The following is a 27,608-nucleotide window of genomic DNA, read 5'->3' as shown; positions in this document are numbered from 1 at the left end:
TTGCCTGGAGAATTCCACAGAAGAGGAGTCTGGCAGCTACAGGCCATGCGGTCACAAAGAGTCAGACATGACTTAGTGACTAACACTTTATTTTTATTTACTCTTTCAGAGTTTCTCAGATCTTACAGAATCTGCTTCTTGTTATCTTTCACCAGTTTTTAGAAATTCTTACTCATTTTTTCTTTCAAATATAATTTCATTCCATTCTCCTTTCTTTTTTCTAGATAACCAATTTCATGTGTGTTGCAAATTTTGAGTTTATTTCACAAGCATCCAATGATCCTATTTTTTTCTCATTATTTTTTTCTTTCTGCATTTCAGGTTTGCATTATCTATATACCTAAATCTAAGCTGACAATCTCTTTTTATCTTCCAAAACATGAAACTTGTGTTTTACTAACCTAATCTGCTGTAAAAACTCTATAGATTTATGAAAGTTAGATACTGTATTTTTTATTTAGAAAGCTCTTTTGATTCGTTTCTCCATTTCCATTTTTTCATCTGTTCTTTCCATCTTTTCCTTACATTTTCAATACTTAGAATTTAAGGTTTAAATTTAGTGGTCTAGGGCCATATTCATAACCCCTGATTCTGCACATCCATTGTTTTTGTATTTTATGCACACACACACACAGACACACAGACATGAACAAACGAATTTGGGAGGGAGGGGGATTGACAATAGCATTCATAGTCCTTTTCCAGATTTCCATTTCAATCAGTACTTTAAAAAATGCAATGACTGTAAAGATCCAAACCCCGTTTCATTTTCCCCTCCTTGCCCATAGCTCCTAGAGACAGCAGGCCTGATCCTTCTCCTTTGGGCACCCAATTATGTACTTGTCACTCTATAGTTTTCAAGATAAAAGCATCTTTGTAAGCCTTAGAAACCCAACAGCTTCAAATACTGCCTCTGTAGCAAAGTCTCCAAAACTTCTAAGTCCTAAAATGGCACACGTAGAATTCTCATTAGTCTCTTTAATTTAGTTCAATCCAATTCAAGAAATAATTATTTAAATAAACTCCTTCTGTGAATACATATTTCTAGGCCTCTCCTTCTCTTCATATCATTGTATCTTCCTTGATTAAAAGGAGGAAGGAAAGATTGTCAGCCACCTGTGTTGCTCATTAAGAAGAGATGATCTCTCTTCATTATTTCTTCTCTGATTTCTGTAGACCTTTTCAATCAAAAATGGATCTCTTGGTTTTAAATATTTTGCACATACTTAACCTTTTTAGACATGTATTTGTGTTCACTGTGTGTGCTCAGTCGCTCAGTTGTGTCTGACTCTTTGTGGCCCCGTGGACTGTAACTCTCCAGGCTCCTCTGCCCATGGAATTTTCCAATTAAGAATTCTGGAGTGAGTTGCCATTTCCTGCTCCAGTGGATCTTCTTGACCCAGGGATCCAACCTGCATCTCTTGTGTCTCCTGCACTGGTAGGCAGATTCTTTACCACTAGAGCCACCTGGTTAGACATTATTTACATATATTCCATTATTACAAATCTAAGATGCTTAAGAAGACTTCAAGTTGTGGAGAAACATATAGTGTGAAATGTTCAATCTCATTTTCACACCACAAGGGAATACTTTGCATAATTTAGTGAGTTTCAAAACTGTAAGAAGGATGGTGCCAGGCTTCTGAAAGAATATAAGCTTTCTCTGAAATATTTCCCCAATAACTCTCTTTGGAGAGGAAAACTAATACATAATTAGGAAATAACATGTCTACTGTGGGTTATGCATACCATTTAAGATTGTGAAGCAGATAATGCCCTAGAAAAATATGTTTATAGAAAACTTAAATAAATGCCTTCAATACAATCTTGGTATCTTCACAGTACTGGGGAAGAAATGTATGAGTTGAGATGCCGTGTGACCATGAATTGGCATCATTCCTTGCAGGAGATGTCTTCTAGAATTTAATAGCACTCTCTGCTAAGAAGTCCAATCTGCTGCAGGGTTTTGAGTAATTCCCAAAAGCTTCTAAGAAAGACCCCCCAAATGCAAGATAATCTTAAACTGAACTCACCAGTTAAGGTGACTCAAAAGCACAAAGATAACTTTCAGTAAGCTGAACTCTCAAAAGACCAAACGGGAAGAGGAATCTTTGGTTTTTGAATGTGGGCACCCCCTGGAGTTTGTACACTTGAAGGAACTCTCTAAAGACTCTGTCAAATTCGGGCGACAACCACTTAACTTTTTTCCGGATCCTAAATTATTTAGACAACATTGTCTATCAATCACTTAATCCTCTATACTTGCTTCTGGTCCCAGAGAGAAATTGTTCAGAAAAGTGTTTATTAATTTGAATCATCTGTATGGGGTATTTTTAAACTATCATATTTGGTTTTGCAGTCCATTCCATTGATAAGCTTTATTTCTCATCCTCATTTCTATTTTTTGGAGGAAAAATTGTTTCACTGGTATTCATAAAAAATTATGTATATTTTTCTCTATTAATAGGAAAATAATGTTCAATCTTACTCTGTAAACTTTGCACACTCAAGATTTGCAACTCCTCTCATCCTTTTTTCCCCTACTTTCAACAAAATGAGTAACTACTTATTTATTTCTGGCCAGATTTCATTTGCTGTAGTATGCTTTCAGCTGCATTCTGGTGTGAGACCATCTTCACTATCTTTTTTAATTGGATGCAAATTTAAAGTTACTTGATTCAGTGCCTTAGCTTCCATTTGATATTATAATATCAAACGTTTTATTATGTTAGTCACTAGAGCAATTAGAGCAAAATGCTAATGATGATGGTACCAGAATAGCATAGCATATTTGCCACATGCTGAATTTTTTAAAAAACAAATATAGAATATATTGGCTGTTTGAAAGAACAGCAGGCATAAAATTATCACTGTATATTAGAAAATCTATTCAACAGTTTCTGATATTTTAAAGTTAATGAACACACACAAATGAGAAATTGTTAAATTCAGATAGTGCTTATTATAGTGCTTTTGATTCATTTTTCAAAATGTGTCCTTCAATAACTAGTCCATCTGTGTATGCTCAGTCATGTGCAACTCTTTGCAACCCCATGATTGTAGCTTTCTAGGTTCCTCTGTCCATGGGATTTCCCAGGCAAGAGTACTGGAGTGGGCTGCTATTTCCTTCCCCAGGGACCCAACCCAGGTATCTAACCTTCATCTCTTGCATCTCCTGGCAGGCAGATTCTTTACCGCTGTGCCACCTGAGAAGCCACTTCAATAACTATTAGTAGTCTAACCATTATAAATATAATCATAATATAATTCTGCAAGTATAATTCTAATTTTCTCAAACCAAATACCAACAATAACCAATATCCAAAAATGTATCAATATTCTGAATGAGGAAGAATCCCACCTAACAATATAAATTCCTCTGAATTAGTTATCAGACTTTTACTGGCAGATTGATAGATAGTTTTTTTTTACATTTTGAAATTTGATCATTTTTCTTCTAGCCAAGGAAGAAAATGCAAGAGAAAATCTTTCATTAGTTATCCTTTTGGTGACCAATTAAATTCCCTATACTTCATAGACCAATACTTTGATTGCTTTTATATTTCCAAATTTATGTGAAAAACTGAAAAATAAAAATGACTGATATTAAGAAGTAAAATTTCCACCAACAAAGTACTCATCCTGAAGTATAATCTTAAATTAACTCCTATGCGGCAAAAATTGATTAGATCTGTTTCTTCCTCTTAATAGTAAAGGTGGTCTTAATCTATATAAGCCACAAGACCCCTTTTAGCTTACAAACTTTGTTTTAGACAAGTATCTTAAAATGAACATGAAGCTTTACATGAAATGTTTTAAAATTATCAGAAGTCTGCCACATTTAAAATTACTAGTCTTTAATTAAATAATTTGTTGCTAAAATATTTATTTAAATTCAATGGATTGTTTAGTTTTAATTATTAAACTAATCAATATAAGCAAATGAGTTATAATAACCACATCCAAATTTAGAAAGTTAAATAGTAGGAAAATGACTTATAAATGTACAGCACAGTATCAGTTGTTCTATTTTCATTAATTGTCATGTATCTTGCCATATCCTTTATCTACTTGTGAATTTACAAGGAACACAGCAGGTTGTGAATTTTTAATAGGCTTTCCTCAAGGAAAGAAAAGGTCAGTATTAACATAAAATTCTTCTTAAAGATTTGTGGCACAAATGTTTCACACTGGAGAACAGGTGTTACTGAAGAACTAAAGCCTCAGTAATCTGACATTTTTTTCTATGTTTAAAGAAACTTTAATATCTCACATAATAAAATAGCACAAGGTCAAATCAATATAAAATTTATTTCAGGGTAGATGCTATAAGTTTTTTGACACTTTTTCTTCTCAATAACACAAACAACTGATTTTGTTTAATTAAATGTTTAATAAATCCAAGTATTGATAACTAATATCTAAACCAAAAAAAGTAAGCGTAATGAGAAGACTGCAGTTATAAAAAACTAAATCTTCTCTGATCTTTGCCTATTATAATAAGTGAATTGGAATGTAAAATAAAATTTCTGTTACACACACAAGAAATGAGGGAGAGAGACAACAGCAGGGTAAGAAGAGAAGAGAATGCAAAAAAGAATTAATTACGGTAATAAAGAGAAGCTTAAAAAATAGTTTAGACAGAGGACTATAATTAAAGATCTTTGTCCATTGGTCTTTTCCTAATACTTTTAGGAAATCCACATCATCGTCATACCCTTTACTAATTAACTCTCATCTCCCATTAGGTTTATCTAGAGTAAAAAGCAACTTGTCAGGTCTCAGAATATGTTAAAATGCATCTTTCTGCTTCATAGTATGTATCTGTTTTATCTCTTTACTTGTCCAATTTTCACATATGTCTATTTAAATAATATTTTAATAAACATAGACTAATGCAAAGCCCCCAAATATGGTCATTTTGTCCCTTTATTCTAGTGTTAGTGTTCCATTGTTTCCCTCTGTGAGAAAAGAACGTGTTTTTTCTTTACTTTTATGCAAGTTCTTAGAGTTCAAGAAAAATGTATTCTGTCTGATTTCTTAAAAACCAACACTTATAAATTCATAGATCTAATTTGTTTCTCTTACATTTGAGAGGGAAGAAGTCTTTTCATTTCTGAATCACGAAACCAGCAGTCCAGCTTCCAACTGACATCTCTTTGATTCCCAGCTATCATGTTCAATTTTCTAATCCAACGGAAACTCCCCCAGCATGTGGTCCAATTACAAGATTTAATTTTCACTCTCTGTAGTATAAGTGAAGGTAAGAATCCTGCTGTGATTCATATTCCAAAACTGAGCTTTCTAAAAATTAAAATCTCACCATACTAGCAACTTCTTTTTTGTATGTCTAACTGATTAGAAGAGCAGAACTGGTCTTAATGATCCCCATCTTGCCTTATTTCCGTCTCCACTCTGAATCTATGTTTTATATTCATCCAATGTTCTTTATGAGATATAAAATTTGTAAAATGCAGAAAAAAAAATCCCCAGGTTTAAACCTCTACTCCTTCTTTACCAGGAAACTTGTGTGATATATATTTAAGGAAATCTACTCATTCCCATAAGCTAGTTTAGGGGGCTGTCCTGTGAATTTCTATTACTGTGTTTGAATCCCCCATAGCATTAGGATGGAACTGTTGATTTCCTTTTAGAAAGACTTGATTCTTATGAGAGTAACTAAATATTCCTCAATTAAAATTGTTGAATGAATAGACAGTAAACACTATAAGTGTCTAAAAGACATCACAAAGCTTTCTGATGAGATGATTGATAATATCAATAATCTTTTCTTGAACTATTTGTTTCCCAAACAGAACAAGAAATACACAATGCTTATATCTGTCATTTGGAAAATTAAAGCTGTATTGCACATTCATATAATTGGAAAATTTCCCAGCAACTATGTGCATTTTCAATTACTAAAATGCTTCAATCTTGTGACTTTTTTTCCCTGGACAACATAGTCATATGTTTCTTCTGAGAGTTGATTTGTTAAACACAGATATTTCTTATTTCTCAAGCTTACTTTGTTGTTTATAAATAGCTAAAAATGCAGTAAAAAAGTATCTGTTACCTGACTTCTAGATCTTTTTCTCCAAAGTACCTATCCATTTGAAATTTTCTTTTTTCTGTTGTATCTGTAATAATGAGGTTTTTATCCAGAAATAAGGAAAATGAAGTTTGATCCAAATTTAATGGCTAAATGATGATTACTACAAATAATTAACTGAAAAATAAACTGGTTTTATAGACCAAGTAGTAACCAGTAATGCAATGTATTGGGGGGAGAGGAATTAAATATTTGTTTAATTTAAGCAATTTTGATGTCCACTTAAAAATACTTTCACAGGCAAGTTCATTGACATAAGCTCCTATAAAGCAAAATGAACTTTCAAATAAGGGAAGAGATTCTACTTTAAAGAGAATATAATCAGTGTACTATTTCTACAGATGATTAGATAAAAATTTTTGCTGGTTTAAGTAAAGAGCAAAAGCATCAAACTTACTTAGGTAAAAATCTAATTCTATAATATTTTGCATAATTGAAGGATATTGTCTCCAATTTTTATTTCTCTAGGCTACAGGTAAGTATGCCTATTCTGATTAATGACTACATCTTATATGACTATAAAAATAAACAGAAACATGTATATTATCTATGGTGAAACAGATCACCAGCCCAGGTTGAATGCATGAGACAAGTGCTCGGGCCTGGTGCACTGGGAAGACCCAGAGGAATCGGGTGGAGAGGGAGGGGGGAGAGGGGATCAAGATGGGGAATACATGTAAATCCACGGCTGATTCATGTCAATGTATGACAAAACCCACTACAATATTGTAAAGTAATTAGCCTCCAACTAATAAAAATAAATGAGAAAAAAATAAAATAAAATAAAAACAATAAAACAAAAAAAACACATGCAACCAATAAACTTATTTACAAAGCAGAGACAGACTCACAGACATAGGAAAAAACTTATTGTAACCAAAGAGGAAGGAGGGAGAGGAATAAATTAGATATATGAGATTAATAGATACATACTACTATATATAATAAACAACAATGACTTACTGTCTAATACAGCAAACTATATTCAATATCTTGTAATAACCTATAATAGAAAACAATAAAAAAGAATGTATAACCAAGTTAATTTTCTGTATACCAAACCAAACTATATTGTAAATCAACTATGAAAGTCACTTGGTGTGTCTGACTGTATAGCCAGGCCAGAATACTGGAGTGGGTAGCCTTTCTCTTCTCCAGGGTATTTTCCCAACTCAGGGATCGAACCTGGGTCTCCCACATTACAGATGGATTCTTTACCAGCTGAGCCACAAGGGAAGCCCAAGAATACTGGAGTGGGTAGCCTATCCCTCCTCCAACAGATCTTCCCAACCCAGGAACTGAACTGGGGTCTCCTGCATTGCAGGCAGACTCTTTACCAATTAGGCTATCAGGGAAGCCCAAAACTATACTTCAGTTTTTAAAAAGACAACATGGACATGATGATGTCTAAGTAATACTACATGCTTTACCAACATTTCAAAAACCTACACATTGTTTTTCTATTTCTTAGCGGATAAAAAGCAAAAAAAAAAAAAAATTTAAATGATAATCTTTTACTATAATCAAACCATGATCATACATTAAAAAAATGTTTATTGGTTGGGTGATACAGTTAGAGAAAAACCTACAATTCTTGTGTTTTACAGAGCCATGCTCTATTTATCCTATGGCTAAGTCCCTACCTTAAGGGGAAGAATTCTGTGACAAGCAAGGGAGTTTTCATATCTGAAACTGGCACATCCATTTCCAGACCATGCTTGAAGTACTTGGGACTCATTATTCCCTGACCAAACATCTTTTAACTTGCTTGTAGATCCTGAAGAGTCCCTTCTCCAGGTCAGGCTGCCAAGGACCAGATTTACCCGTTGTTATATGAAGCTTTAATCCTGAGGCTGGTCTGGTGTGAATTTGTTAAAAACAATATACAGTCACCCCTCCACAATTGTGAGCTCAGTGTCTGTGAAAAGTGAAAGTGTCAATCATTTCTGACTTTTTGCGACCTCATGAACTGTATCCTACCAGATTCCTCTGTCCACGGAATTCTTCAGGCAAGACTACTGGAGTGGGTAGCCATTCCCTTCTCCCAGGGACCTTCCTAATCCAGGGGTTGAACCCAGGTCTCCTGCATTCCAGGCATATTCTTTACCATCTGAACCACCAGGGAGATTTAACAAATCACAGGTGGTAAAAATGGTGCACAATCCTTGGGTGGTAGAATCCTCGGATGCTCAGCCTATAGATAGATACTGAGGGCTGAGGGCTTCCTTGGTGGCTCAGATGGTAAAGAATCTGCCTTCAATGAAAGTGACCCAGGTTCAATCCCTGGGTCAGAAAGACCTCCTGGAGGAGGGCATGGCAACCCACAGCAGTACTCTTGCCTGGAGAACTCCACGGACAGGGAAGCATGATGGGATACAGTCCATGGGGTCGCAAAGAAATGGACATGACTGATGACTAATACACACATACACAGGACTTCACTCTGCCATTTTATATCAGGATTCAAGAATCCTCGGAGTTTGGCATCCACTGGGATCCTGGAATCAATCCTCCATGGATACTGCAGGGCAACTGCAGGTGCCTGGTGATTGCCAAATGATTCATGGGCTCCTGGACAATATTGGGACTGGAATGGGATGTGCACAGGGCTGAATCCACATGAACACGTGTAAAGCTCTTTGATGTGATGACTAGATTCTGGAAGATTAGTGTTGTTGCTCTGTATTGCATTGTGTCTGCATAAAACTTGCTTGAGCTTGTTAAAAAGATAGATTTGACAATGTAGGAAGCTAGATAGAGCATATTTTATTTAATTGTTTATTAGCTTGATTTATAGCTTTCTGGTGTTATGTATTTCTGATTTATAATCTGGTGTTATATAGATATCTATTCATACTCTTGTTCTGAACTCTACAAATATTTCTTGGGGCAGCTGCTGTTTTTTGTATGAATCAAAGAATGATGGGTCAATTTTCTAATGTATCATTAGAACTGTATCATGCAACTTTGTCTGCCCTACAATCCTTAAGATATTGTGAATTCCCCAACAGAAATACAGTAATTAATCATAAGTTTACAGGAGATAAATGCTGTGTATAATATGAGAGTAAAAGGATTTTCCATTCACAGCAAGAGATGAGAGCAGCAGTGTTTACATCAGCATATCAAGACTGATGACTTATGTCTTTGTCAGGAGTTATTTGCTTTCAGAAATGGTTATTTACCAAGCTAAGCAAAGAAAGAAGCTGTGTTTGGTTTATTTTATTACTTTTTTCCATTTAGAATAAAAATCACACTGATATGGAAATGGCTAGTCCTATTGTTTAAAGTATATAGATGAGTGCGATCATACTTATTCAACTCTCATTTCAAGAACTGAGATAACTGACCCCATTATTCAAAGATGGGACTTGAGAGACCTTCTTTGAATTCTTACTGCATTATGTACCTTTAGACATTATCATGGATATGCTCATTTTTATTTCCCCTAGCTTCATTCAGACCAAGATAAAGGAGATGGATCCCTCAAATATATTTTATCTGGAGATGGAGCTGGTACTCTTTTTATTATTGATGAAAAAACAGGTGACATTCATGCCACAAGAAGAATTGATAGGGAAGAAAAGGCCTTTTATACTCTACGTGCACAAGCTATTAACAGAAGAACTTTGAGGCCGGTAGAACCAGAGTCTGAGTTTGTGATCAAAATCCATGATATCAATGACAATGAGCCAACGTTCCCAGAGGAAATTTATACAGCGAGTGTTCCTGAAATGTCGGTTGTAGGTGAGTTCATTTGCAACGTTTATGGCGGCATTCAAAAAATATAAAAAATAGTAATCAAGAAATTCTTAGAATATTGTGGTCAATTAACTGAAGTCATCTTTGATTTCCTAAGAGTATGTACTTAATTTTATGAATAAAAAATGAGCCAGAAAAAATATTAATGCATTTTTCACCTCCTATGGGTTTGTAAATTTCTACAATATAATAAATAGACACTTCCCTCAAAAATCCAAGAAAATACCAGTAGTTTTTCAGTAGAAAACTATGAAACCACAAATGTTTGTCACATATATTTGGAGAATAGTTGTTTAAAATTCTGACTCCAAATATACTATAAGTACACTTAGAACATCATAAATGCAATCTGGAGTCTTTGTATGTGTACTGTCATTGTAATTTGTATAAAGTGTTTGTATTACTTAGATGACATGTACAATTAAATTAATTAGATTTTCTATTACTTCATATTAAATATTTTAAAATATTTCACTATAGCCATTATATATAAAACTTTCCTGATATAAATCTCTTATTCAAATGAACCAGTTAAAAATCAACAGCTAATGACAAATGGATACAGAATTACAAAATTAAGTTGCAAAAGCTGTGAAACAGAATGTGTGATAAAACTGGAAGTATAACATTCAAGAAAATAGAATTTGCTTTTCAATAAATAAATAGAAATTGTTGGTAGGCAAAGAAAATTAAGACTGATTTAATTTCTTTGTAAAGAACCACAGAAAATAAATATCAGGAAACAATGATAACGTTTTTAGAGATATGTATTCAGATTTAATAAAATAGATTCATTTCTCAAATGTAAGAGAAGTAAACTGATGAAGTAATTCTGATACATTTTCCTTGTAACAATTATAATAGAAAATGTCATACTGCTTTTCTCAAAAGCATTGTTCAGGGATTATTATTTAATATTTACTTCACTAAATCCCAAGGACTTTTGGCAATCACCTTAATATAAAGCCTTTTATATATTTTGAACTTTATTAAATAGCTTTTAATAGTTCATGGGACTTGGGATCATCTTGGATTGTTTCTAAATTTAGAATTTAATCTATTCATAAAACTGTATTCTGGAGCAGATGTTAATTATTTTTATAGTTAATTAGTGGAGAGAGGGAAAGAAAAGCATCCTTACTCCTTTGTGATTAGCTATGCCCTTTACACGAAACAAATCTATTATGTGAAAGTGAATTTAAATACCAAACCGGAGCATTTGTAAAGTGTCTGCCTTTAGTATAATCTGATACACTGTCAGCATTATCTATTGCATGAATGAAATGCACCTGTTGGCTAAATAAAATACCTTGTTGAATTCAAAGTTTACCTGTAATAAATCTCTATATTTTTTTCATCTAAATTATATACAAATGTTTCTTTAAGAGGTCATTATTAAAGCCAAAAATCATTCAAGTCTTCCATGAAAACCAGTGCTTTTGCTCCTCCTTCTGGTACTGTGCAGAACTAAGCTGAATTTGGATACTTCAGGTACTTCTGTGGTGCAAGTCACAGCTACAGATGCCGATGATCCTTCGTATGGAAACAGCGCCAGAGTCATTTACAGCATACTTCAAGGGCAACCATATTTCTCGGTGGAGCCTGAAACAGGTCAGGAATCATGAATCAGTGTTTATTTATTTAATAGTCTCTATGATCATTACAAGTTTTAGAAAAAGGAACAACACCTTAACATTAATCCTCACAGAAGGGTGATGATGCCACAGTTAAAGATTTAAGAACTCAAAGCTGAATGATTGAACAAACTAATGGGAATATACATGCTTTTATATTTTCCCATTTGGGTTTAGGCCACTAGACAGCATATATGACAATCTTTAGAAAACAGAAGAACCAAACAAATTGGAAAATATTTACTGAGAATCATTTTATAATCTCCAGACAATAAAAAGCAATGGAAAAAACATTTTTGTTTTTCAAAAATCACTACTTTGTATTTGCAATTTGTGAGCTTAATCAAATAACAATTGAGATTTTTATGGCCATAATAAAAGTTTTCTTTTTTTTTCCTCAAGGTATTATAAGGACTGCTTTACCAAACATGAACAGAGAAAACAGGGAGCAATATCAGGTGGTAATCCAGGCCAAAGACATGGGCGGCCAGATGGGAGGCTTATCGGGGACCACCACGGTCAACATCACGCTGACAGACGTCAACGACAATCCCCCGCGCTTCCCCCAGAGTAAGCTTTCTTTAATGGCCTTTCTGCAGGGCAAAAGCTTTAGAGTGAAAAACGAAAAGAGAAAAAGCAACTGTCAATCATTTCATTTAAAACAGATTGAAATGTGCTACAAGGATGAAGAAAAAGGTGTATATGCTGATGAATTCATTGTTATTAAAAGATAAAAATTAAATATTTCAAACATAGTTCTTGCAGAGACAAAGGACTCTATGATCACAAACTCTCTCCATATATATATATATATATATATATATATATATATATATATATATATGTACCTATATGTTCTACGTCCATGATTATCATCTAAGAACTATTTCTATCAGTTAGCAAAGGAAATGTTTTATAAAAAAATAAAAACAAAAACTAAGTTATACTTTCACAATGATTGTGTTTATTTCTACTTAGGTTTTAATAAGGAGGATCCTAATTTGAGGATAAAACGTTTCAGTAAAATATCTAATTTTTCATATTATAAAGCTTTGACAAAAAAAAATAAATAAATAAAGACCTAACCAAAAAGAACTACATAGGGAGAACCTTACAAACTAATCAGACTTCCATTTACGATCACTATGCTAGGCTTCCATGTGTTTGGAATAGCAATCTTACTAAGACAGTTTGTATTTCTGATTTATTTATAGATTTATTTTGTGGTTTAAAATGAATCCTTCAAATTCTCGAAACAGGTCAGGAATAGGTTAAGAACCATTAGCACCTGACTGTATAATTACATTTGTTTATTCTTTTTTATACAAATTTGGGAGAAAGCATGCAGCTAGAGCAGATGATACTGGGTCTCAGAGGACGCTGCCAAGACTCGGTCAATTTCCTGTTAATCTAAAAGACTCTTTATTTCAAGATGGATGCTCACATTGTTAGGAAATGTGGTATAAAACAGAGGCTTTGGGATGATTTATGTTTTTAATTTTTAACATTTGCTGCATATTAACTTCTAAATTGATCTCCCAATTTTAGCTTTTTGTTTTTAATTGCCTTACGTAACTTTGTGTTAAGATATTAAAACGTAAAAAGCAATAGCTTTACGTGATATTTATATGTTTATGCTAAAGACCATTACACAGAAAGAATTATAGTCTAAGAATTACTGTGTTGTTTTGACTCTTTAGAAGCATTTCACCTCTCTTCTTGTACCAGTTTTATCTAGCTTTGACTATTAATAGTGCATGATTTTAATCGAATTATTTAAAATCATGTGTGTTGAAAGATTATAAAATTCATATAGAATAATCTTGAGTGAACTTAATAATATGCTCATGTATTTTTGATGATATTTTGTTAGATATTTAATTTACATGTCCCTCAGCCATTGCTATTGTGGTGTTTGACCCAAAACACAGAGGGAAGAGTGTCTGCTTATGCTGTTTTCCAATTATCAGGCCTCAGCTTCAGGGTAATTTTAGTATTGGCAAGGAAAAGAAAATCAACAATAAATCTTTATGGTTCTTTCAGATCAGGTCTAAAGACATGTCCATACACTAAAACTTAAATTTCACATTTTACATTTCTGACCACCTCTTACCATGAGCCTCTTACCAACAGAACAGAATACAAATCCGAAAAAGCAAACTGTATCTAGCTGCACAATCCACAATGAGCAAAAGTGTTTGTGAGAAAAGTATTTTGAGTAAAAGGTGACCATTAAGAGAATTATTAAATTTTATTTTTAATGTTAATTTATTTATTTCTTTGGCTGCATCAGGTCTTAGTTGCAGCATGTAGGCTCTTCCATTCTGGCATGCGGGCTTCTCTCTGGTTGTGGCCCATGGGCTTAGTTGCCCTGTGTCATGCAGGATTCTAGTCCCCCGAGCAAGGATTGAACCCATGTCACCTGCTCTGGAAGGTGGATTCTTAACCACTGGACTAGCAGAGAAGTTCCAGAATTATTAGAGTTTCACTTCCCAAGAACATATATGCACACGTGTCCAAAATACACAGCCTGTTTAAAAAGTATGCATTTGATAAACAAATTAATAGATTCTAATTAAATGGAAAAATAGACATTTGAACAGATGAAAATATCCAGTAAAATCCATTGTATCATTTTTCTTCTATTACAATACCTTTATTAATTCATTCACTGATTATGTTGTTTTCTTTTGTTTAGTCAGATTTGGTGGTTGGTATCTGGTAGGCATATTACACAAGCCAGGGTATAATAATAATAGTAATAATAATAAAATAATAATAATGAAAAGAAAGAGCATAGCATGTTTTCTGAATAGCGTTTTCATTTCACCATGTATCAAGTTACTTATTGACCTACTTTATTTTATCATAACCCATTGAGGTTAGTATCTGATCTCCATTCTACAAATGAGAAAATGAATGTTATAGACATTACGATGAACTGCCAGTAATGGCAGAGGTGGTTTGAAATTCATGCCCAACTCCAGATGTACAACATAATAAGTTAGAAGAAGTTTTAGAGCATCCTGTATCTTGTCTCATTATTTTTTAATTATAAATGGAAATATAATTTATGGATTTTTATTTTCTCAATTATCTTTTCTCTTATGAATATTTGCAACCACATCTTACTATTGGGAACACTCAGTCATGGCAATTAGAATGTTACTTGATAGTCTAAGTTACCTAACATGCGGAAAACTAGTTTTTAATTTCTCATCTCATTTCATTAAATAGCCAGTGTTTGGCGAGAGTTCCACAGGTTATGAAGACCTTCATATGTAGCATATCATTGACACTCACAAGTTACTTGTATACTCACATTGCTATTATTATTATACCCAATATATAGAAGTAAAGGGGGTTCAGAGTGGAAATAATAAAGAGAACAAACCAGTACTGCCTAATAAAAATAGAATGCAAATCAAGATTGTGTGCCACAAATGTAATTTTAAATTTTCTATCAGCCATACTTAAAAAATTAAAATAAGCAGGACATATTAATTTTAATCATATATTTTAACCCAATATTATCCTTTAAACATATCATTAATATAAAACTTATGCAGATGTTTTACATCTTTTGTCACATAAATTTTTGAAATATCCTCTTTCATCAAGTTTTTTCCAGTTATTTCAAGCTCTGGCCAGACATTTGCAATCAATAACTGCCTGAGAGTTAGTGACTTAACTGGTGTCTGCCATATGAGACAGTTTAGAACAGACTATGGAGTCATTCTTATGAGCCCAACTCTTTCTTCATTTGCAAGTTTTCTCACCTTGGTCCATTTGAATGACCTCTTAATAGAAGGAGCTATTCCAGTGCCATTCAGTAAAACTGGATGGCAGCGCATACCCCGTGGAGTGATAAGACCAGATAATTTTAAGTTTATGAAGTACCTGACTCAGTGGCTGGCTACTAGTGCATTTATGTGTTCAGTTATGTTAATGTGTGTAAGTACTGCTCTATTTTTATTATTATCTAATATTATAAAGGTAGGGTTAAAACTTAAACTTCCAGGCAGGTTAATCCAAGTTCGACATTTTCTAATATGGTACATCTGTAGGAGATAAAAATCTTAGTCATTTGGAAGGAACAGAAACAGATGAAAGCCCACATGTCTTAACATTTAAGACACCTTAAGACATGTTAAGACATCTTAAGACATGTTTGTTTGTCTCAGCTGGTCACTATTACTGGTATCCATTGAATGTAAGCTAGAAATGCTGCTAACCATCCCTGCAAGTCACTTGATAAAAAATTATCTGACCCAAAATGTCATCAGTAGTGAGGCTGAGAAACTTTGATATTATTTGAGTATCTCTTCAAGTGAAATCAGAAATTCTTTTACTTAAAAATATTTATTAAGAAGCTCCTTTTCCAAACACTATTCTAAATATATATATATACTTACAGTATGTAAATTGTAAATATATATATATATGTGTATATATATGTGCTTTTTGTCCCTATGATCTTTCATTAAGATGGGAGAGGCAAATGATACATAAGGAAAAAAAATCAGTTATACACAGTTATACATATTCGCTCAGTTCTGGGTAGAAAGAGAAACATGAGTGTTCCAAGGGGGACGATTAGGGAAGATCTTGCTCATGAGGTGATATTTCATCCAAACACTGCAAGATGTAATAGTTCACAGTGGTAAAGGATCTGCCTGCCAATGCAGGAGATGCAAGAGATGGGTTCAATCTCTGGGTAAGGAGGATCCCCTGAAGTAAGAAATAGCAACCTGCTCCAGTATTCTGGCCTAGGAAATCCCATGGACAGAGAGGCCTGGTGAGCCACAGTCTGTGGGGTCACAAAGAGCCAGACTTGAGTGACCGAGCACACACACACACAAAGGTGGGAACGTCCTTCAAGCAAAGGAAACAGCATATGAGCAGCTCTGAATTGGAAGTTGAATGATGTTGAATGGAAGTTGAAGGTCAAGAAATGTGGTTGGGTCATACCAAACAACAAGAAGGTTGCTGGGCGAATAGATAAGCAAGCCCTGCATTCACAGAAACATTGCCAATAGTGAATTATTATTGGAATTAAAAAATAACACACAGCTATATGTGTGATCTAAGTTATCATTATGCTCTTGTGGCTTTAGAGGTATATAAGCATGTGAACACTGGTAAGACACGTGTACCTTAGCATGTTTCTAAAAGAGAAGCAATGGATTAGAAGGTCGAGGTGCACCTAAAAAATGAGTTCCAAAAGTATTTTAAGATTTTTCTCCAGATAGTAAATTGTATTTTCACTTCCAAAACAATGTATCTGTTGAAATTATTTCTGAATCCTAGGTTGTTTCAAGTGACTTTGATTTTAAAAACAATTAGTGGAGAAAAAAAAAAATATTGCTTTCCTTCTGATGATAGGCATGGTGCTTGCAATTAAGCACATGAGGGTTAATAAGTTTTTGTTACCAGAAAGGGGGCTTTTTTCAGGGCCTGAGTGGGCTCTTGACTAACACTTGGAAATGAATTGTCTGAGGAGACGAACATACCGACAAAGCAAAAGTCTATTGGGAAGGGGCCCCAGGTGGAGAGCAGCAGGGGAAAAGGAACCCACGACACAGTCTCAGGTTTTACGATAATGGGGTCAGCTTTCCAGGTTGTCTCTGGCCGGTTATCTTGCTTGTCCCTGGTGGTGCATGCATCTCAGCAAAGATGAGTTTTAGCTTCAGGGTTTCTGGGCGGTTGACAGGACATATTAGGAGCTGGCATCTCTCCCTCCTTTTGGCCACCCCCCCCCCAGAATTCTCTCAGTTTTCCACACCAACACCCCGATTTCTTATTGGGATCTCCTGTTGTGAGGCAGCTCATGCAAGCCGTTATTATTGTACTTGGCCAAGGCAGGTGTTTTTGAATATTAACTGTTCTCTAACATCTTGAATCCTGATTACAAATGGCTTACTGTCTAGCAGGGGAGAGAATATTTCAATATGAAATTATACATGTGATAAGGGAACTTGGGACAGAATTTAATGAGTCAACAGAGGAGCAGCACTTTTCCAAACAGAGGGGAGGAGAATTGAGTGCATCCTTTACAATGGAAGATATTTTTGAGAAAATTTATCTTTTGATATAAACCCTTTCTGTGAACTACTACAAGCCATAAGGGCAGGAAAAGAAGGAGAATTCATGAAGTTGGAAATTAGCGAAATTACCAAAGTAGGGTATTAGCAAAGTACATATTCTATGCAAGTAGATAAAGAAAATGGTAAAGGATTGCTTCAAAGTGGTGGTGAGAATTATCTTTGGTGATGCTTTTAATGTTTACTTTTCTGTATTATCTATTTTGTATCTATTTTTATAACTTGATACAAGAAAACCAGAATAACAAAGGATAGAAAAGGACAAGAGTGACAATTGCTTTAAAGTCAGATAAAATGAGTTTTGAGTAGCAGCTATTGGAATTTACATAATAGGGGTAATTGTGGATGATCTTCCCCAACTGGCTTTAGTAGAAATCATTTAAAGAAGCTGGTGGGTTGTAAATTGAGGAATAAAAGAAAGTCAGAAAGAGGATCAATGAAATAATGCCTGCACTTTAAAAAGCTTAGGTGAACAAGAAAATAAAATAGAAAAGGAATATATTGTAATAGTTAAAAATAAATCCTAGATTAAGGGTGGTTCAACAGATAATTTTTGAGAGCATCCTTTATCCAGACTCAAAGCAAGAATTAGGGCTACAGTTAACCAAGGACATGAGCTACTGGTGGAATGTGTAGAAAATTAAGTGATGATCACATGAAAGTACAATATGATGTCTGACCATGGGGTAAGTACATAAAGAACAAAAAGAAGAATAAAGGACTAGTTATTTTCAGCATGAATAGGAGAGGTCTCTCCCTAAGGAGGTCTGAATAATTTTGAAAATAGAAAATGCATGCAATTAGACAATTTTGCTTCTCTAATTGTCAGTTCCTGTGTCTACAGTGCTTAGAGTGCTGCAATTAACAAATAAGGTCACTTATATTAAATGTTTTCAGTAGTAACTGTAACATATAGTTTCTCCCTGCATGTATGCCTGCTAAGTTGCTTTAGTCATGCCTGACTCTTTGCGACCCCATAAACTGTAGCCCACCAGGCTCCTCTGTCCATGCGATTCTCCAGGCAAGAATACTGGAGTGGGTTGCATGCCCTCCTCCAGGGGATCTTCCCGACCCAGGCAACAAACCCACATCTCAAGCCTCCTGCTTCTCCTTACATAATGATTTGCTTCCCCTTCCTTATTCCTTCTCCACGAGAAATGTGCAAACTCTAATCTTGTTTTTCTTGCTCTGATGCTGTGCTGCTATTCACTGATGGCCAAAAAGTAAATAAAAGTGCCTTAAGTCTAAAGTACCTATAACTTCAGCAAAATGAATGAACTTACCTCATATGAATAAAAGAACATCCATGGATAAGGACTTCAGAGCAAATGTTCCTGCTCTTCAAGCAGTCAAACGTTCAATGGTCCTTAACTTTTACTATGTTTCATTGTGCTAGGATAGACAAATGTTATACTCCATCACCTGTATTCTATCCACCTGGTATTTTCAATTGAGTATTTTTAGTTTCTTTTGCCCCCACGTACTTCCTTCTTTCCCTAAAAATCAGAAAACAAAATAGGCTTTGTGGAAAAGGATTATGAGGAGATTAAAGTACTGGAACCTGATCATTGTAGGCTTGGCAAAAACACCCAGGACAGTGGGATTTGTGCCCAAATGGTCTTTTTAAAAAGCATCTCTGGAAAAATGCTAGGATACTAAGTTTCCTCTTGAATCAGAATCAGTGATTAAAGAATAGTTGATATGCAGAGGCGAGGCTAGGCTCATTGCCTTAATACAGAAGAAGATGTTGTATGATAAGACTCTCTCAAATACTTTCCAAAAAGAGAGAAATAGAAGCAGAATGACAAAAAATAAACATCAGAAAGGAAGGTCCACACCTAGAGAAAAAGAGTTTACTAAAACAGCTACATGGAGGATCAGGGTTCCAGTCAACCTGCTGGTGTCTAGAAGACTTGGCTCTAGTACTTATGGGACAGTATTTCACTAGAACTCAAGAAAGAGGGGCTTCCCAGGTGGTGCTAGTGGTAAAGAATCCACCTGCAATTGCAAGGGATGAAAGAGATCTGAGTGTGATCCCTGGGTTGGAAAGATCCCCTGGAGGACAGCATGGCAACCCTCTCCAGTATTCAATCCAGTATGAATTCAATCCAGTACTGAATCCAGACAATCCAATATGGATTGTCTCTTGCCTGGAGAATCCCATGGACAGAGGAGCATAGCAGGCTGCAGATCATAGGGTCACACAGAGTCAGACACAAATGAAGTGACTTAGCAAGCACACACTCATGAATAAGAAAGAAACTAAACATCTGACTGAGATCTGGCAAAAAAAACCCAACTTTAGAACATAGTTTGGGAAGACCACAGCTTGTTATTCTTATGTGGCTGCTTTTCCATGCATTGTAACACAAAGCAAAGAAAAGAGATTATTTTATCATCTACTTAGTAATGCATATGGCCTCCAGAGAAACCCAGTTGTCCTAGAACCACACCCCTGGTCTATTTAAGACACAGACCTCTTTGCAGACAGCTTAGATGGACAAGTGGAAGTCAGGAATCAGTATCAAGAACATTTATGTAGTAGTTGAGCTGGGAATTTATGAAAAGAGAGAAGTTATAAGATCCAAAAAAGTATGATTGAGCGATGGGCTTCTTTATATTTATTTATTTTTGATCTCTTAATATATTTCAGAATATTATATATATAGATAATTCATATCAAATTTGTGAGAATGTGATATATTTATTACACGAGCTTACAGATCTGTCCCAAGTGCCCTCAAAACAGTAAGTTTATTGCTGCTTACTTTTTTTTTTTTTTGCTGTAACATTGAGAATGGTAACAAAAATCAGGTTTTCATCATTTGGTTGTTGGTTCTGAAAATTAGCAGAGAATTTTCACTTACAGGAAAGTTTGTTTGTTTTTTTAAGATGATGGGACACTGGATGTACATATAAACTTAATGAGACTGGTTTTCTGAGTATTTTGATGCCAACACTTTTCCATAAAGTTATATTTAAAGATTATACAGATATACAGCCAATTCAGATACCATAGCATGCAATTCTAAAATCACTCAGAGCCTGGAGGAGGTTTTATACCTATGTTTGTTTGCTTTAACTGAATGACCTTTATTGGCTACCTTTATTTAGCTCATTAAATGACATAAATATGGATTGTCTGGCTTGCCTACACTTAAATAAAATACAGCAATAGTATAAAAATAATAGTAATAGGCACAATGTTATAACACAGATTAAACAGTATAAAATATAATGTAAAATTAATTCATTTAATCTTCATATCTGCATAATTATAATAATATAGCATTTATTTCCCCTTTTATTAGTTCAAAAAAACTTGAAACTTAAGTCACTTGCTCATAGTTTTACAGCTGGAAAAGAAATAACAGTTTCGATGGCTCAAAAATCTGTGCTTCTAACCATTATACTCAAAAAGAAATTGCTACATCAAAGATTCTCTTTATCTTCCCTGATGAATCTTGCCTTTAGTTAATTTGGTGGTTCACTAGTTGCCTGTAAATGGGAACAACTTCAGATGGGACATAGTGAATTCATAAAATGTCCATGCATTTTGATACAAACCCGGGTAAATCAAACCTCTGTCAGCTGTTGTTATTCAGCTGCTAAGTCATGTCTGCATCTTCATGACCCCATGGATTGCAGCACAGCAGGCTTCCCTGTGCTTCCCTATGTCTCAGAGTTTGCTCAAACCCATGTCCATTGAGTCGGTGATGCCATCCAACCATCTCATCCTCTGTTGCCCCTTCTCCTCCTGCCCTCAGTCTTTCCCAGCATCAGGGTCTTTTCCAGCGATTTGGCTCTTCTCATCAGGTGGCCAAAGTCTTGGAGCTTCAGCTTCAGCATTCCAGTGAATATTCAGGACTGATTTCCTTTAGGATTGATTGGTTTGATTTCCTTACTATACAAGGGACTCTCGAGAGTCTTCTCCAGCCCCATAGGTCGAAATCATCAATTTTTGGTGCTCAACCTTCTTTGTGATCTAACTCTCACATCTCTAAATGACTATTGGAAAAACCATAGCTTTGATTATATGGCTCTTTTTTGGCAAAGTGATATCTCTGCTTTTTAATACACTGCGTAGGTTGGTCATAGCTTTTTTTCCAAGGAGCAAGCATCTTTTAATTTCATGGCTGCAGTCACCATCTATAGTGATTTTGGAGCCCAAGAAAATAAAATCTCCCACTATTTCCACTTTTTCCCATCATTTGTCATAAAGTGATGAGACTGGATGCCAAGATCTTAGTATTTTGAATGTTGAGTTTTAAGCCAGCTTTTTTACTTTCATCTCCATCGAGAGGCTCTTTAGTTCCTCTTTGCTTTCTGCCATGAGATTGGTATCATCTGCATACCTGAGGTGCTTTTGCAATATCTAAGGACTGAACACAAGTGAATGCTATATTGGATCCTTGTACTGTTTGGTGGGTAAATAAACAAGTTTGCATGAGACAAGGTCTTTCAAGGAAACGTCTATATGATACACACAGAGATTTTAACCATATACTTTCAGTGAGTTGTGAGACGACCATAATCCCTGCCTGGTACCAGGGAGGTGTGATTTAATAAGTGCTGATTTTCACTTTGTAAATAGAGTCAGCTTCTCCTCTACTGGGGATTCTAAGGTAATGCAGACCTCAGGCTGATCTACATATTTTAAAATTATCAAGCACATTTCAAGTAGAGCAATAGTCGGGTGTGTCCCAAGAAGATGCTTTAGCCTGAGAAAGGAGGGAATGAAATTAAAAATGTTTCTTTCCCCCTTTTTTAATGTAGAAAAAATGGATATTCTTATAGTCAAAAGCACTGTTCTACTATTTATATAGGTTAGATAATGGCTCTGATTTTTACTGTGATCACAAAAATATCCTGGTATATTTGTAGGATTTTTCCCTATGGTCCTAGTACCTATAATTTGGAAGAATTACAAAGAAGTCATGTTATTAAAGCATTATTTGATTTATTAAACACTTACTACTACATGGAAGGAAGTATGATAAAAAATAACAAACTGGTAATATTATAGTGAGAAATAAGAAACCAAAAACAGTACTAAATCTTGTGCATTTTGAAAGATTATAAAATCATAACACTTTTTCTTTCTCTCTCTCACAGACATATACATGCACTTTTATTACATTGTAGATTCTCTCACACACATTGTCTGCTTCACTCTTTTGTTCACTTTTGTCTATAGATGTAAGTTATATATAAGTTACATAAATATAATATACATGCACATATATGTATATATGCAAGTAAACTTATTTCCAGAAATATAAGTGGAGAATGATACAAAAACATTTACACTATAAATATATTTAATGCCCAAATAATAAAATGATCAACTCTTCAGATGTAAGGAGACCAGGAAAGAGAAAGATATTTAAGTATTTTCCAGGAAAGAAGACAGGCATTGAGAGGGAGAGCATTTTTATTAGGGAGGACAGAATGAACAAAGGTGACATTTGGAAAAAGCATGTGATTTGGTATGGCCGGATCCCAGGGTTTGTAGCAGAGGTTGTATGAAATAAGAATGGAAATATAGCAGAGTCAGCATCATGAAGAGGGTTGATACAAAAATAAAATGCTACCTGTATTGTAGCATTTTTTTAAGAGAGCACCAGCTTCATACTGTTCTTCATTTTGTCTAATTATTCTGGCAGCAACGGAGCACATTGCTTGGATCGGAAGAGCAAGGGTTGATGAGTGTCTGAACTGAATCAGAGGAGAGGAGGGATTTGAGATACAGTTAAGTGGGTGAGCCATAGGGTTTAGTAATTAGGTCGACAAAAGGTTTGAGGGAGAAAGAGAGCAAAAGATACATTCTCATTTTCTACCAGAAGAGCTTGTGTGAAGAGAAAGGCAGGGATTCAGTTTGATTCGAACGTTTTAAATTAAGATGCCTGCAGAAAGATAGTGGATTTTAAATACCTAATACATAGTGAACAATGTATACAGTGGGTTTTAAAGTATCTAGTAGATAGTGAACTATATACACATGTGAAATATGCATGAGAATAGACACCTATAATCTCAGCTAAACTCAACATTTAGTGTGACATAACTGAGTAAATGAGCTTCCAAGGTGGCACTAGAGGTAAAGAACTCATCTGCCAATGCAGGAGATGCAAGAAACGCAGGTTAGATCCCTGGGTCAGGAAGAGCCCCTGGAGGAGCGCATGCAACTTACTCCAGTGTTCTTGCCTGGAGAATCCCATGGACAGAGAAGCCTGGCTATAGTCCATAGACAAACAGGGTTGAACATGACTGACGTGTCTTAGCATGCACATAACAGGTATGCACACAACTGAGGAAATATACAATTTCCAAGTATGTTGAAATATATAATTTTCTAAGAAAAACATAGTGTGTGGAAACTATACAAAAATCCACCTATAACTCTCCCAGTGAATCCTATAGGAAGTTACCTTAGACTAAATGATTTAGCATTTTGTTAAATGGGATTCAAAGTCCCTCTGTGTTATGGTGTCCTCTAGAACTTGGAAAATAACCCTGGGTAGGTGTAAAGATCTATAGAAATAAAGCTAGGTGTACAGATATGTTTAGACTCAAATGCTGTTAACAGTTTTTAGTAAGCCTATAATTTCAGGGGAGACACATTGCAAACAGACTGAGTACCTAGTACAATGCAATATGTTTATGAATGACTCATTTAAGGTTATCTTAACCTTCACGATTCTATATACTTTTTATGTTCCTACACATTGCAATTGTATATATCTATTGATGCCAATTAACTTGGAGACAATTTCAAAGAAATGAATCAAGATGGATTCCCTAGTCTCTGGGGATCAATGACAGCATCTCTAAAAGCTTTGTCCCATTGCTTTCTTCAATGGCATGAACAGGAAACCGAGACATTTTGCAGCATCTTGTTTTGCTCTAATTTAACTTAAATGCCTTAAGCTAAGTTGGTGATCATGTCTCCAGTGTTCACAGATTTAGGTTTCTGCCTTTCCTCTGGTGAGTGTCTTAATTTCCAAAGCCTCAGCCCCTTGTCAGTCTCTGGTGTGACTTTGAGCTCTCCTCTGCTTTTCCTAAATGCCCATTTAGCATTGCATAATTTCCTTAACTACTCTGCAGTTTCCTCTCAGGAGCTTTATCTTGTTTTTAATTTCTTCCTGTTAAGCTCATTAAAAAACATCTTTTAAACATTATACAACAGAATGGTTTATAAACGTGCATAATTGTGTCATTTTTCTTAGAGCAAGTATTGTTTGAGATTATTATGCGGCGTAGAGATGTTACAATAAGATTATATGCAAAGCAAATAAAAAAATTAAACTAATGTTACATTATTTTGTTGATTCACGTGTGTGGTGCTTTATTCTTACAACTCTGGAAAAGTAGAGGTTCTTAATGTAAATGTGAATAGAAATAAGGGCAGGAAACAAAGGAAAGAGTCAAATTATATCTCTTTGAAACTTATTGGGTTTTTTTTAAAATCAAATGGCAGCTATTTGTTGCCACCCTTCAAAACCTGTGTTTGTCCTCTTTGCTCCCCTGTTCGTTTTCTGGCATCTAATTTGTTGTTCCTAAGGAAGTCACCCTGTCACAGATCTAACTGTGCCCATCTTCTGCCTTTCCTTCCAATTCTCTTATATTGAGCTGTCAGTTATTTCTAATTCTAGTACACAAATCTGCAGTGTTTTTCATACTCAAGTGCAGAGGTTCTACTGATTAAATTTTAGTAGCACAAGTGACCTGGAATATTTAGTCTTGAATCAAAACAAACAAACAACAAAAAAAAACAGAAGTACATCAAAAGTGTTTAAAATCACTAATAAATGAAAATTTAGATGTGTGAGGGTGTCGATAATAGCCTTAGAATACACCTATTTAAGTAGCCTTATGTTTTGACTAGTCCTTAAGAAGTATTCTTTGCAATAGCACCATTTAGGTTTTTATTTCTAAATGCAAATTTGTGCAGGTAACTTGGAAATGGCAATTGCCTTTCTCCTCCTTGCATTCGTGCCTTTGTGCTTAAGTCGATAACCAAACTAAGAACATACTCACCGGGAAGAAATATTTATCTGCCCTAAACATTAAAAGAGAAGCAAATGATTCAATCTGACACCTGGGAATGAATTGGATACAACTATAAATTGGAATTGATAGGAAAGCGTACCACATAATTAAAGCTTCATCAACTGTAAGGTAAAAAATAAGAGGCATGCAAATAGATGCCTTTAAGGAAACATGACATGTAAGATGGATGGCAGGTGCTACTTTGCCTTTGACAGTGAATGCAGTACAGTCAGTCTGTCTCCTTTTTGGATCCTCTCCTGCTGCTCCGCTTACATGGTAGACACCTTTGCAGGCTCTCCATTAAAGCAATTTCAGTTTGCTTGACAAACTAGCATAGCTGTGTTCAACAGACGAGTTTTAGAAATAAATTTAAGAGTATAAATGAATAGCTCTCTCATGCCTTTAAAATATAGAAATGCACTTTTTAAACTTTGAAATAGACCCCATAAATCTCATCCTTGAATATGTTTCTTAGCATAAACACAATTCCAGAGAAAGCACTATCTCACTATGCATCATGAGCACTGAATAAAGACTTATTGAGTAAATGAATTACTGAAGTTGCCAAATAATCAAAACAATCATGAATGTATGTGTTCTATATGGGGATACAACTTATATATTTTTATAGTATGACTATCTGAATTATTTAACAGAGGAACTAAATCTATGGTATTTTAATGAATGAGTTCAATCTTAGTCATTGCTTTTCTGGAAAGAATAGAACTCCTTGAAAACAATTTGATTAGTGTGTCAAAAAATAAATATATTTTTGTGCATGTATAGAGGAACCTGGCAGGCTACAGTCCATAGCATTGCAAAGAGTCCCTGATGCTGGGAGTGACTGAGGGCAGGAGGAGAAGAGGGCAACAGAGGACAAGATGGTTGGATGATGTCATCAACTCATGGACATGAGTTTGAACAAACTCAGGGGACAGGAAATGACAGGGAAGCCTGATGTGCTGCAGTCCATGGGGTCCCAAAGAGTAGGACTCGACTAAGCAACTGAGCAGCAACATAATATGAATCACTGGAGAAAGATCACTTCCCTACTAAACCTCAGAAAGTACTGAAAATTAATGTGGATAATGCTTGCTCTCATGAAAGTGAAGTAACCTTCTGATGGAAACAGTCTCTGCACCTACCAAAGAATAAAACAAAGAAATAAAAGGTTTGGGATCCTTGACCAGAACTATACGAATGACAAGTTCAAAGCAGACAGATTTTCAGAATCTAAGCCTGTGCCTAAAACTACGACAATCTGAAGAAAAGTCCAAACTAAAAATAAAAAGTGGGAGAACAAATTCCCAGAAACAATACTCCCAGTGAAATCTATGAGACATTAAATAAATGAAACAAAAAAACACTTTTTTTTTCTTTTGTTCTTTCTCCCTGCTAAAAGATCCATGATGCAGAAACTTTCTACCATAACCTGATAATCTCCAATTTCATCAAGACAATTTTCTATTCAATTTTTTGAAGGAAAAAAAAAAAATTTGCTTCAGGGAATTTTCTGGCAGTCCACTGGTTAGGACTATATTTTCACTGCCAAGGTCGTGGGTCAGTCCCTGGGCAGGGAACTAAAATCCCGCAGGCCACATGGCGTTGCCAATGATAATAATAATAATAATAGTAATAATAATTTGCCTCAAAGTATTAAATTCATAGATAAAATTTTAAAATAGAAAATAAGCCACCCATTCCAGTCTTCCTCCCCATAGCTCAAATCATCACAGAAAACAATGATAAATTGTTACTCTTTTTAGTTCACCTAAGTTAAACTGTAATTAAGTATTATTTTCTTGTTATTTTTAAATTTTTTGTATATTGCCTTTTGACTTCTTTTCATGATTCTTGAAAATGGAGCTCAGTGGCATCTCAATCTGATCTCCCCTTAATTTAATTATAATACATTTCAAAATTTCTCTATTGTTTATCTCACCA

At 34.9% G+C, this 27,608-nt stretch overlaps 1 protein-coding gene across 1 annotated transcript in view; it reads left to right on the top strand.

The window, feature by feature from the left end:
• CDH10 (cadherin 10) overlaps positions 1–27,608 on the top strand; it is a 109,013-nt gene that overhangs the window by 49,988 nt on the left and 31,417 nt on the right. Inside the window, exons 2-4 of the mRNA XM_065905313.1 lie at positions 9,565–9,859; positions 11,366–11,485; positions 11,911–12,078. Coding sequence (XP_065761385.1) covers positions 9,565–9,859; positions 11,366–11,485; positions 11,911–12,078 — 583 coding nt within the window. The remainder of the gene's footprint in view (positions 1–9,564; positions 9,860–11,365; positions 11,486–11,910; positions 12,079–27,608) is intronic.

The sequence above is a fragment of the Muntiacus reevesi genome, chromosome 14 (genome assembly GCF_963930625.1).
Source record: "Muntiacus reevesi chromosome 14, mMunRee1.1, whole genome shotgun sequence".
Lineage (NCBI taxonomy): Eukaryota > Metazoa > Chordata > Mammalia > Artiodactyla > Cervidae > Muntiacus > Muntiacus reevesi.
The sequence above is the reverse complement of the archived record's forward strand: the minus strand, read 5'-3'. Positions and strand labels throughout refer to the sequence as shown.